At 40.1% G+C, this 13,109-nt stretch overlaps 1 protein-coding gene across 1 annotated transcript in view; it reads right to left on the bottom strand.

Annotated features, from left to right (window-relative positions):
• Window positions 1-13,109, bottom strand: part of ADGRL4 (adhesion G protein-coupled receptor L4) — a 110,498-nt gene that overhangs the window by 49,022 nt on the left and 48,367 nt on the right. The window contains exons 3-5 of the mRNA XM_075615726.1: window positions 9,558-9,707; window positions 2,207-2,362; window positions 1,213-1,283 (exon numbers count right to left, since the gene is read on the bottom strand). Coding sequence (XP_075471841.1) covers window positions 1,213-1,283; window positions 2,207-2,362; window positions 9,558-9,707 — 377 coding nt within the window. The remainder of the gene's footprint in view (window positions 1-1,212; window positions 1,284-2,206; window positions 2,363-9,557; window positions 9,708-13,109) is intronic.

Below are 13,109 nucleotides of genomic sequence, written 5' to 3'. Positions count from 1 at the left end.
CACTAGGGTCACAAAGCTATCCTGCAATCCCTTTCACAGGTGCCAAACACTTTAGCAACAACAACCTAACTTGACAGTGTTGTGCCTTATATACCTCAGGGGTCAGGCACATCTCTGATGTCACTAACCAGGGACTCATAGCATGCAGCCACTCCCATCCATACATAGGGCACCTCACCAGGGTGTGAGCGAAAACCTCCATAACTACTGCTGGCATTCCTGTACTTACCAGGGTTTACTGTCAACAGGGAAGATGTCTGCAGTCCATTATTATGCATGGCTACACATATAATTACCTTAGGGGATATGCGTTAAACCCGGGAAAAATAACGTTGGTTACTAATTTAGATAAGCTAACATTATTTACTCTGACATTACAGAGCCTACTGTACAGTATCTGGCCAAAAGTTTGAAAGACTATTTCATGAGCTAAAATATGACCTTAAATACCTTTATTTTATATTTAGTTACTGGGTCAACATCATTGAAGTTTAGTAATGTTATTGCTAACAACAGAGGTAACTTACACTGTTCCTTGTTAATGGAGCGTGGTAATACATGCAGGGGTACATTCTCAGAAGTCCATTACATCTGAGCTACTACCATGATTTTACCTAAATAGGTACTTCCATGGGTTTAATGGGTATCCTCAAAGGGAAATACACACGATTCACGTCATGTGAAGTTAGTACTGCCTTACGTTAGCTTCAAATAACAGAGCGTTAAGCCTGCCTCACACAAAGGTGGCATTACTTCTATCAGGTCCCTGATAGGTGTTTAATGAAATGTAAAGAAGAGAAGACAGGAGAGGAAAAGAGCCTTCTTAATAACAATATGATAGCTAAATTATACCTAACTGTGGTGTTACCCTTATCCAGACTCTGTAACAGACCCGCCTCAGGGGGTGGGTGTTTCCTTTTATTGGACCAACAAGTAGTGGAAATGAGACACACTTTCATCGGTAAAGACCAACACAGCTACCAACCCTTCTTTGCTTATTAATTAGAGAAGATTTATATATTATATGGTGTTTTCAAAATCAACTAGGAAACCTCAGGACATATATCGTATGTATAAATTTACAAAAATGTTCACAAGTAAGAAAATGAGGGATTTTCTTGTGATTTTCTTTACCTCCTTTATATTGTTCCTTGTAATTGTAGACATAACTTTAAACCAAAAGGAAAATGTATAATCTTCAATGTTACTTACTTTACTTAAGGTTTGATTAATACTTGCGGATATGCAGTTATCATCCAAATGGCACTTGACTTTTAGGTTTTCTGTGGAAAGATGAACAAATGTAAAACTGATTTACATTGCTTACACAATGATTCTGCATATATACAGTTGTATAAAGCCACCGTTCTTAATAGGAGTATACAAGATGAATCCCAGATAATTCCTGCAGAAACAGAGGCATCATTTGGAATGCTCGCCGAAAGTTGGCTCGATTTTGAATACAAAAGGTGCACCCTCCCCCTTGTGTGTGTGTATAGAAAGTGCCCACTCTCCCCCAGCTCACTGCTAACATCCTCTGTGCTACAACTTTGAATGACATAGTAGTTAAATATGGCAGTGATATGGATATGTGCACTTTGTATGCATAAGATCTTTTACATTTAAGGTCTATGGCCGACTACTACAGTAACTAGTAGTCGTGGTGTTATTCCATACAACACCCTTCCAGCTCCGTGCTACACTTCACCGCACATTCCGGCTCCTAAAAGATGTGTCATGGAATTGCACGGAGCTTATGAGCCAGGACATACACATCAACGTTTACTAAGCTATGGTATGCCACAAAGCCCCGTACAGTCCATTTAAGTGAATGGTCCAAAAGGTACCTTCAAGCACGGGAAGGTGTTTTAACATAGCTGCTTAATAAATATTGGCCACAGTCTTCACGCCATTCTTAGTCATCATAGTAAAGCTAATAAGTCTATTAAATATTACATTTCAGTGTCAACTATAGTGTATACGTTTTAAGAGCTGACAAAATATCTTGATCCTATAACTGAAGAAAGAAGAATCGTTTACACTCAACTATAATAAGACTCAGAATGAAACAATTTATTTTGTGATAAAATGACTTCTTTCCTTTTTTAAGTTTAAATATATTTAGGATAACCAGGGAAGAGAAAATCCTGCAGCATTTTAAACATGATGTACTAATTCAAATCTGCATAATATCTTTTACACTTACCTTGACAATAAGTACCATCATTTGGTCTAAACTGCAATCTTCCTGAGGATGGCTGATAACCTTCCTCACAGGAACAATTGAATCCTCCAGCTGTGTTCTCGCACTTTGCATGATCACCACACTCTACATTTATGTGTTCATTACATTCATCTACATCTGTAAATACCATGCAAAATTGGAGTTTAATAAGGTATTTATAAATGTAAAAATTGCCCACTTGTTAGTAAAATTCATGATAGCACAAATCAGAAATGCAATTTTACACCATATAAAAAGCTTCCATGCCTTTCATTTTCATCACTCCTTAAAATTAACCAAAGCAAAACTATGGGAGTTAATAATTAAACTGATAGTGATGATAGGGACACTATTACATGGATATTCCCAGTTAAGCCAATACCCGACCGATCCGATGTATACTTGCTACAATCTACAAGACTAGATCTTTCTAAATACAGCTGATAACCCGTCTGCCCTCTCCATACAGTCAAAATCACATGCAGAAAAAGGGGAGAACACAGGGGGGAGCACAGGTTTGAGAAATGTACCACGTATATATTCAATGTGTTCTCCCCTTTTTCTGCATCTATAAGGATCCTGGATAGGTCCTACGGGGGTTCTAGAGTCATAGGAAGAGACGTCGGAAGCAGTAACGAACCTTAGTTACTATATAAGGTCGTTACGTTATATTACACATTTATTTTTGCATTGTACTTTATCTAGAGGGAGCGCCCGGGTACTTTCTTCTTTGCTATAGTCAAAATCACATACCTGTGAACTGCTTCTATTTTGGGAGCCGCTTTTCTAAAAAGAAGTATGTACCCAGTATCGTACACTATGTAGAATTGGGTACATATTTTTCCTGTGAACTATAAAAAAACTGTGGTTTTGTCTGCCTATGTTTATAGGTTAGCTAGAGAGCTCGAGATATAGCCAGGCTTACAGTCCATGTGGCTGCAGAAAAAAAGGGGAAACCCGTGGCCCCAATGCGGGCCCGAACATGGCCACAAGGACAGCAAGTCTTGTGGACCTGAAGATTAAGCTGAGGGGTTCCATGCTTTTGAATGGGACACCGCAGCGTTAATTCTTCACTTGAATGGGCCATCTGCGGGGAGAGAAATACCCGTACTCCCTTTCAGATGAGCCGGCCCCTTTGATCAGATATGGCCATGTAACCTCCCTCTCATGATGTAGAGCCCCATATAAGGGCATCTATGTCATCCAGGGGGAATGAAATTCAACCCTGTTTACCTTCAGCAAGTAGGGACATGGCCCCCGATGGAGAGATGCAGAGACGTAGCTCATCTGAAAGGTGAGTACCGGTATTCTGTCTCCCTGTTGCTGGCCCCAAAGGGTTAATGCTGCAGGGTTGCATTCAGAAGCACGGTACCCCGCAGAGTTAACCTCCAGGGCCACTTACTGTCCTCTGTGCCGCAAGAGCCATAGCCGCAGTGCAGCCGCACCGGAACAGTGAAAATGACGTCTGCGGGGACACTAAGGCTACGCTTATACTACTGCCTACAGCGACGGCGACGCGACGTGTGATGTCACACATCGCCGTCGCTATAGCGAAAGTTGCACTCTGGTGTGCGATGTCGCAGGCGGCAAGGGCTATGTGATTGGCTTGCTGCTAGTCACGTGATGCGGCTGTCTCTGGGCGGTCGCTACGGACTACATTGAGTTGCTTTGCGGCTGCACGCTGTTGCCGTAGACTGGATTATAAGCGCAGCCTAAGTCTGGTTACATCTGTAGAAACTCACTGAATACATTTTGCTCTCAGTGGTAAGGTGATGGCAGAGATTGTATAGAGGAGAACTAAATGGAAGTCAGAGAGAGAGAACCATCTCATACTGTTCGGAAGCCCAGTGATGCATGTTCTTAGTATAAAGTTGATCACAGTCACATTACATGTACAGTGCAAACACAAGAAAACTAATGGGATGGATGTTACCAGTGTACCAGACAGATGTTATCAACACAACTACTCCCAGTCACCTGGAGCAACGTGTCACAAACGGAGGTTTGGCACTTCTGCCGCTGAAAGTCTGCTGTGGGGAACGCCAGGTGAATCGGAAAACTCTACTGTGAGCTGAAATATCTATATTACCAAGACACAGATCCATGAGATCCGCAAGTCAGACATGCTGGCCTTCGCGAACTGGGATACTTACACTGTATGCCAAATGGGAGTAATTACTAAAATTCTTACCACGCGAGGCAAATCTGCTATTGTATTGAAATATTTATCATAATGTAGTAAGACCTGTTGAATGGTCCAAATAATACTTGCTATACATTACTTGTCACGTCAGTAAGGATTGGTTAATTTCTTCACATACAATTATATCCACTTTTTTTCCGTACTGTACATTAAAAACGTACTTTTCCTGTATGTGTGCTGGTAGTGAACATAGTAAAAGTGTAATACTTGGTAAGGACTTGAAAACAAATGAAAATTAACAAATGCAACTGGAAATGGAAAGATATAATGCACAGCTACATATGAAATATAACGGTTGTTTTAATAAGTTATTAATGTCTCCTGGCATAAAAAAAAGCCCCCAGCAGATTTATCAAACAAATATTTAGAACCAAGAAGGGAACCCGGTACAAAGAATCAATATTAGTGTACACCATTACGCCCCGCAATTTGCTTGTGACAGATGGCAATGTGCCTGCATTGCAGCACACCAACATATTAAAATGTACAGTGCACTATTCATGCTCTACTCGAATATAACTGTGTGCGCTGAGTGTGTGCTTAGTCAGCTAGAAGATAAAACTGCAAGATATGCAGTGAACTGGTTATCGCTCAGCGATGGCTTGTATTCCTATAACACAGCACCCTCTATGTAACAGTGTGTTCCTCTATGTAACAGTGTGTTCCTCTATGTAACAGTGTGTTCCTCTATGTAACGGTGTGTTCCTCTATGTAACAGTGTGTTCCTCTATGTACAGTAACAGTGTGTTCCTCTATGTACAGTCACAGTGTGTTCCTCTATGTACAGTAACAGTGTGTTCCTCTATGTAACAGTGTGTTCCTCTATGTAACGGTGTGTTCCTCTATGTAACAGTGTGTTCCTCTATGTAACAGTGTGTTCCTCTATGTAACAGTGTGTTCCTCTATGTAACAGTGTGTTCCTCTATGTAACAGTGTGTTCCTCTATGTAACAGTGAGTTCCTCTATGTAACAGTGTGTTCCTCTATGTAACAGTGTGTTCCTCTATGTACAGTAACAGTGTGTTGTTAACTGGGTTTTATTTCACTCTCTTGACCAGAACATGTATGTTTAAGCCACAAATGCAACTAAGACATTGACAATTGGTTTAATCTTCTTTTTGTTCCACGGATTCATGAAGGTGGCTCGCAGAATAGAATTATTATTATTAGGTTTAGCAAAGGAATGTCACTAATCTGGTGGCTTCCTCCAGCAGGATGCATACGATGAGTCACTAGAAATCACAATGAGCAAAGGCCTGCTAACAGACAGTGTTAAACAATTACAGAGTGTTTTTGGTTTCTGAAAATCATGGAAGCACATGGGACGGTGTTCTCTGGTTTTATTCCGCACTCACAGTATGCCAACAATGAAATAGAGGCAACTGAAGGAAACTCGGCACAGCGAATGTGCAGTAATCATATGGGGCTTTAAAAATAACTACAGCTATTCCTTTCAGAATATGATCTAGCTTAATACAGGGGTGCTCAACTCCAGTCCTCAAGACCCCCCAACAAGTCAGGTTTTCAGGATATCCCTGCTTCAGCACGGGTGGCTCAATCAGTCCCTGCTTCAGCACAGGTGGCTCAACCAGTGCCCGATTCAGCACAGGTGGCTCAATTAGTCCCTGTTGAAGCTGAGATATCCTTAAAACCCGACCTGTTGGGGGGCTGGGGCGGAGCTTGACAACTGGAGTTAAGTACCATAACATACAGAAATTTTTTTTAAATCTGCTTCTCATGTCAATGCAATATGAATGTATTTTTGCTTCTCTCTGCAGATGAAGTGCAGCCTGTAGTTCAGTGCAGGAGCTACTGAGTGATTGAAACGCTGAAGTTAACTATTAACATAAATACAGTATTAATGAAAACGGGATGAGTTGTCAAGTAAAAATCTCCACAGACTAAAATATGGGTTTTGTGAGAGAAAGATAAAATGTTCTCTCAAAGAGATTTGTGTTTTGTTTTTTGTTTACATTATTAGAATATTTGACTAAAGATAATATATTGTAGATTTTTACTTCACATGGGAATGTAAAGTTCAAACAATTAAAGAAAGATTGAGGGCATTTGTAGAAAGTACTGGATGGGAATGTTCCATCAATTTAGTAGTCGTCTAAGCAACATACTGTAGCTTTGATCCAGTTCTACTAAAAATATTTGCAGATATAACAGAAACCATACATAATATACTGTCCAGAAACAAAACCATTTACAGAAAAGCATAATACGTTCTCACACAAAATAGAAAATAATAGGATGTTGAGGTTCTTTTTTTGACAAATAAATACCTACAATCATAAAGTACTCAAAACCTAGAAGAAGAAAGATGTTAGAAGCTTCCCAGGCTTAACAGAAACAAAATGCAGTAATCGCACGGGAAAGGTTTGTTGGTGTCCTGGGTGCGTGATACAGGTTTATATTCAGAACTGGAATACAAACTGTGTCTTCAAGCAACATATTGGATTTTTGTGAAAGTTGAACATCGAGGACATAATTGTACAATCAGTTCAAAAGCTTTGGTCTGAACTTTCTACATATTGAAATACTATGCTGTATTTTATAATCCTTTGCAAAATTGGCTATTTCTAGTTTACAATGTTTGGCGTTTTAAATTTTAAAAAATCACTCCTTCTGCAGTGGTGTTTTTTGCTCACAAATCTTTCACTCCACTTACTGCTTTGGTTATTGATGTGGCAATTTCTAAACGCAGCCACCATCTCTAGTAGCCAAAATGTACATGGATTGTAAAGGCGTTTCTCAAAGAGAACAATGCATTTCTATTATGTTCTAACGGGAAGTAATTAAACTGCTTTTAGCATATTTTATTCACACCCTAAAATGGTGTAAAACCAGGTGTTTACTTTTCATGTATGGACATATAAACTTTATGTACAGATGCGACTGCCGGTTATAGACTGCTTGCCAAGGAAAATCTGTGACCATCTCGCTGTAACGCGTGAGATGGGCCACAGCAGGCTGTGATGGTCCATCGGATTAATACAGCGGAGGTCCCTGTGTTTGAATGGGACTCGCATCCCGGTAGGAGTCACACAGCGTGAGTCCCATTCAAATGCAGGGACCCCCGCCGTGTTAATCCGGTGCAGAAATCTCGCAGCATGGGATGGGTTTCAGTGCAAAATTCTCAAGGCAAGTAATCTACAACCGGCAGTTGCAGCTGTATGAACACATATAAATTCATACAAAGAGCACCATGCCACTGCAGCTCTCTATAGTAAATAATACACTCATTGTATTGCGAAACAAAAAAATGACATCATACTGTATGACATAAGGCAACATTTTCGAGTCCAACGGCTAGATCCACAGAGCTGCGTCATAACGTGATGTCACCTAAAACAGGGACAGACGTTATGTTCCCTGAGGTTAACACGTAGTCTCAGAGCTAATTATATGCAAAAACAATGGCCCTGATGTTTCACATCAGCACAGGCTTAATGTCACGGTGTTGTAGCGTAACGATGCGTTATCTTCCAATAACAGGATGTTAAGTCTTAGCGTTACTCTGAACCAGACCAGGAAATAGGTCTACAACTCAAGTCACATAGTTACATAGTTACATAGTCACACCTAACTGTGGTGTTACACATATCCAGACCCTGTGAGCTTTATTTCAGGGTGTGGATGTGAGTAACGGCAAGTTTAGTACTGTGTGATATATAGTAATTCATGTAATTTATCACTAATAAACTTTAAAGTTAGCACAATACTTTTTATCTCAGAAAACATGACAAGTTACAATTTTTTCCTTTGCAGATACACTTTTAGTCCTAAGGCGACTTTAAGTTATTTTAATGTCAAGTGACTTAACTGAGCAAACGGGCTGAGATTCACTTTCTCGCTCTCGCCCTAACTTTGCCCCCAAAAATGGAAAAAAAGGAGATTTTTTTCAATTGAACTTTAAGCTCCAAAAGTAATTTGTTTCATTTTTTTTTCCAAAGGAGAGGTGTTTGGGCAGAAAAGGGATATCCTTTCATTCTGTGAAACTAAGGAGGGATATTTTCTTCAACAACAGGACCAGGGAGTAAGATCGACAGAGCAGGCAGCAAATAGTAGGCAGCAGATGTGACAAATATATGTAATAGCTACTGATTATCTTACCCATGTTTCAGTTTGTTATCATGTATTTTTTGAATAAATAATGTTAGGAAGTATGTTACACAATCTCTCACCAGGGGCGGTTTTAAAATCTTTGACTGAGCCTCTGATTGAACCACCTCTGCGGAAGCCGGGATATCCTGAAATCCTGACCTGTTGGGGGGGCGGGGGGGCGAAGGGGGGCTTGAGGACTGGAGTTCAGCACCCCTGCACTAAGGTAGCTCTGTATTCTGTAAGGGCCGAGCTCTGCAGAGCCCTATAACTATCCGCTTCCTTTGGATTTGTGGATATAACAATTCTTCTAGATTTCTTTAGATACTGTAGGAGCTTGTAGGATAATATACGTCTTCCCAGTTCCTTTGGCCAAGCATCTTGCAGGGATTCTTAGTCATCTTTATCCTGCTATCCTCTATCTTATTGAAATAGGGTCATCTTCATCCAGAACCCTGATATCTCAATAGATACGTTGATTTACATGGGATTGAAACTAAAAAAAGCTCTCCGACAACTACATAACGCTATATACTATAAGTGAACGCCAAATAAACTGCAATATTCTGCTATTAAATGGTCTTTTATAACTTTCTCTCCCATCAGGAAAATTCTAGGTTGATGGAAGGGGAAATGTCAATATTTTAACTCTTTATACTACTTCAGCCCCCAAAAAACGGTGAAATGGAGAATGTGACTGTCATGATAATATCATGAGATATTGAGTATTTTAATAAATTTGGCAAAGACTTTTTAACCAAGTGGAAAAAGGGAAAATTTGAATAGTGCGCTAACGCATGAGAAAAGTTTACACGTCTCTATTAGTGTTGTATTGGGCACCAGTTTTTCTGCCAGGAGATTGGTTAATAGCTACATTTGCAGCCTGTTTCTTCCATTATAATACGATCTAGAACATTATCTATTTGTTCCTTCAGTCCAAAAACAAAATCATATTGAATAATATTAATACTAGATTTACTAGGATAAGTAGTATTAGATGTATGAATAATATTTATGTACTTACCTTTACAGAACGTTCCATCATTAGTCACAAACTTTTCCAAGTCACTGGATTTAAAACCAGGTGCACACATACAGTAATAGCTTCCATTTGTATTTGTGCAGTTTGCGTTTTCTCCGCAGATATATGTAGCATTTTGACACTCATTGTCATCTATAAAAACAAAGATTTTTTTTATTTTAGACAAATATTACAGAACAAAGATTTGCTACTCTGAAGAATTACACACAAACCACTATCTAATATGAATATATTATCGTTCAGTTACTAAAAGCTACATATCTTATCTTATTACTTTAAAGCGTTGCTTTAAAGCATGACTATCAATGTTTTGACATTGGACTGCTTGAAAGTAGACGGCTAAGCAATTCTATATACTTCAATGGACTTAAACAAACACTTAGCATTGTCACTAATTTAGCCCGTTTTACTTATCCATGCACAAGGAATTGTAAAGATAAAACATTTCAATTAAATGAAACAATATAACAATGACCATATGCCACTTTATGTAGTCTTCATATGCCCACAAATGTTTCACAATTCTCAAGTCCCTGCATACCTTTAGAAAGCAAAGGTATACAGGATATACCAAATAAGTAAACATGGGAAGGATGTTGATCCAGGGAGAAATCTGAGTGCCATTAGTCAGGAAGGAATGTATTTTTCCCCTTATGAGATATCATTGGATAATGTGTCACTGGGGTTTTTTGTTTGCCTTCCTCTGGATCAATATACGGTAAGTATGGATATAGGATAAAGTATCTGTCGTCTACATTTAGCATAGGTGTGACTTAATGGACGTATATCGTTTTTCAACCTTATCTACTATGTAACTATGTAAATTGTAGATTGAAAATATATTTTTCATAGAAAAGTAATTCTTTACACAAACTGGTTTTCGATGGTACTGTTATCATCATGTAAGGGTTTCCTGGATCAAACGATTAATTCTAATCCTTAGAACTTTACCATTTGTAACATAACACAGTCATCACGTCAACTGAGCAACAAATTAAATATACCGGTATATCTCAGGTGCCCCCTCTGCGTCCCCAGAAGTAACGCCTCTGCTGTGTCAGATGCTGCTGGCAACGCATTACAAGCTACTACAGGTATATATTGCTAAGTAATATATACTAGGCATCTTCCTTCCCAAGCTTCTAAACTTGTGCTACAGGCAGAATCAGAACGCAGAGTGCTGGCCTGCCCCCAGCAGTGGGACCATTTCCAGAGAAAAGGGGGAAATCCCTACTCCTACCCCTACCCTTACCCCGCACCGGCCATGTGCCCTGGAGGGGTTAATTCTATCAAGGTGTTTTGTAAATGCATCTTTCATGCATCTGATTCCTGCCGGGGGTCTCCGGTGCTGGTATTAATGTGTATCAGCTCCGAAACCCCCGGCATCAACCCGATGCAGGAAAAATGCATTTTTTTTCTAAGTCCCTCTCTCGCCACAAACTCTGAAGCTTCTCAGCAGCTTCACGCCAACTTTTTCTGGCTAGAGAAATTTGGGAGGAAATCACCATTCTAGAGTAGCGATATCGAGCCTATCGAGGCTACTAGAATTACACGAGTTTCAAAACTGGCGATAAGGGGCTTATCGCGGCTTACTTGGCGACGTGTTTTTGACGGCAGCAAAAATTGGCGATTCAGTACACTTAGAGAGGCTTTCGAATCGCTGTTGGCATTTTGGGCTGATAACAGCTAAAAAGCCTCTATAACTGGGTAATGACGGCTACAAGCAGAGGCCCCTAAATCCCTTAATATTTGTGTGCTGTAGGATCACTGTCTTCTATTGCTTAAAGCATCAATCCAGGTTGCATTTCTTGCTTTTTTGTTGTTCTAGGTATGAAGCAGGGGTCCCTGGAGCTGAACCCCATTAATATCAGCTCTGGGTACCCCCTGTTACCAGTGATACTTACCTCTGTATGTGCTGCTGGTATCTCTGTAGAGTTTAAATTTCCAGGTCATGCGGGGTAATAGGAAGCCACAACGGATGACGTAAGGGATTCTTATTGTCCCGCATGACGCGGAACATTAAAACGCCTCCAAGTATGTTAGGCACACAAGTTTCCTGGCTGCAGAGATACTGCCACACCTACGGAGTTGAGTATCTTTGGAAACAGGGGGACCTGGGAGCTGAAATTAATGGGGTTCAGCTCTGGAGACCCATTGCTTCAATCCTACATTATATATAAAAACAAAACAAAAACAAGCGCTGCAATCTGGATAGCTGCTTTAAAACAGCATATATATTTCAGGGCCCGTTTCAGTTTGGTGTTCTTTTATTCTCTTTAGACTTTAAAGCAATTTAAAATGTTGCAATGTTAACTACCTCAGACTATGAAAGGGATAAAGGAAAGAGAAAGATGACAGCTTAGGTAAAATGGAAAGCAGCCAAGGTCCCTCTGGACTCCAAGGTGAAATGCCAGAGGCCTTCCTAATTGGCAACTTCAGCCTCTAAAAAGGGATATTGATCCTATGTTATCCACATCTGAGATGAGGTTCTGTCATTGTCTCAAAGGGTTACATTCAATATTAACGTGTTGTAATTAGAAGTTCTGTTTTCTACAAGCTCCTGCATTTTGTATATTGATTGATACCGCCATGCCGTGTAATGTGTCATTAGTTTGTTATTGTGGACTATTTCTCTGAAATACTTCTACCTACAGTACATTTTGAAGTTTAAATAGCCATCTGCAGCTAATGTCCACCTGTAGTGTTCGAGTATACGCTTTATTTTTCTACAGAGGTGTAAACAACTTATAACCCAGCTCTTGATCTTCTCCATGGGGATCTACCTTCTGTTAGAGAAGAATATACAACTCCTTCTATCCACTAGTCTGAGCAGACAGGAGGAATTTTAAGAAAAGGATTTGCTGAACCAGCTAAAATATATATTTTATTGCAGAAATCCATTGTTGCTGGTCATCACTAGGGTGCAATCACTGAAACATTGTCTCAATAAAGTCATTTTTTTATTAACGTGGCGGTGCAAAGCCTTATGCCAAAGCAAATGAACATGACCAAACCAAGTATCCGGCCGCTCCTCCTTCTCTTACCGTGCACCCAAAAACTGGAACAACCGAACGCAGACTCTCACAGCCTCCACCAGTCTAAGGCTGCGCTTATAGTGCCGGCGACGCAACGTCGTGGCAAAACAAATGTATTGCCGCCGTCGCATGCGCTTATAGAAGAAGTGACACGATGGCGAGACAGAGCGATGGCTTGGTCGCGATCGCTGGTAGTAAAGTCAATTTGATTTTTCCAGCAACCTCAGCCTGACGTCACCATCGTCGTCCCGTCCTGTCGCTGCCGTGGGCACTATAAGCGCAGCCTTAGTTCTTTCAAAACTAAGGCTGTCTCACATTGTTATCTGGTCTGTAACTGTTACATACGCCTGTAATATATATTATCTCTAACTGTGCATGCAATGTCTTGCATATAATATATACCCTAAAAAATGTATGGTATTACAGACAGCACTTCTAATGCAAATATAAACAAACTAATGTCTGGTGCATGGGAACAAAAGTAGGGACACTTAACCAT

Source organism: Ascaphus truei, chromosome 10, assembly GCF_040206685.1.
Source record: "Ascaphus truei isolate aAscTru1 chromosome 10, aAscTru1.hap1, whole genome shotgun sequence".
NCBI lineage: Eukaryota > Metazoa > Chordata > Amphibia > Anura > Ascaphidae > Ascaphus > Ascaphus truei.
This window is presented reverse-complemented; position numbering and strand designations above follow the sequence as displayed.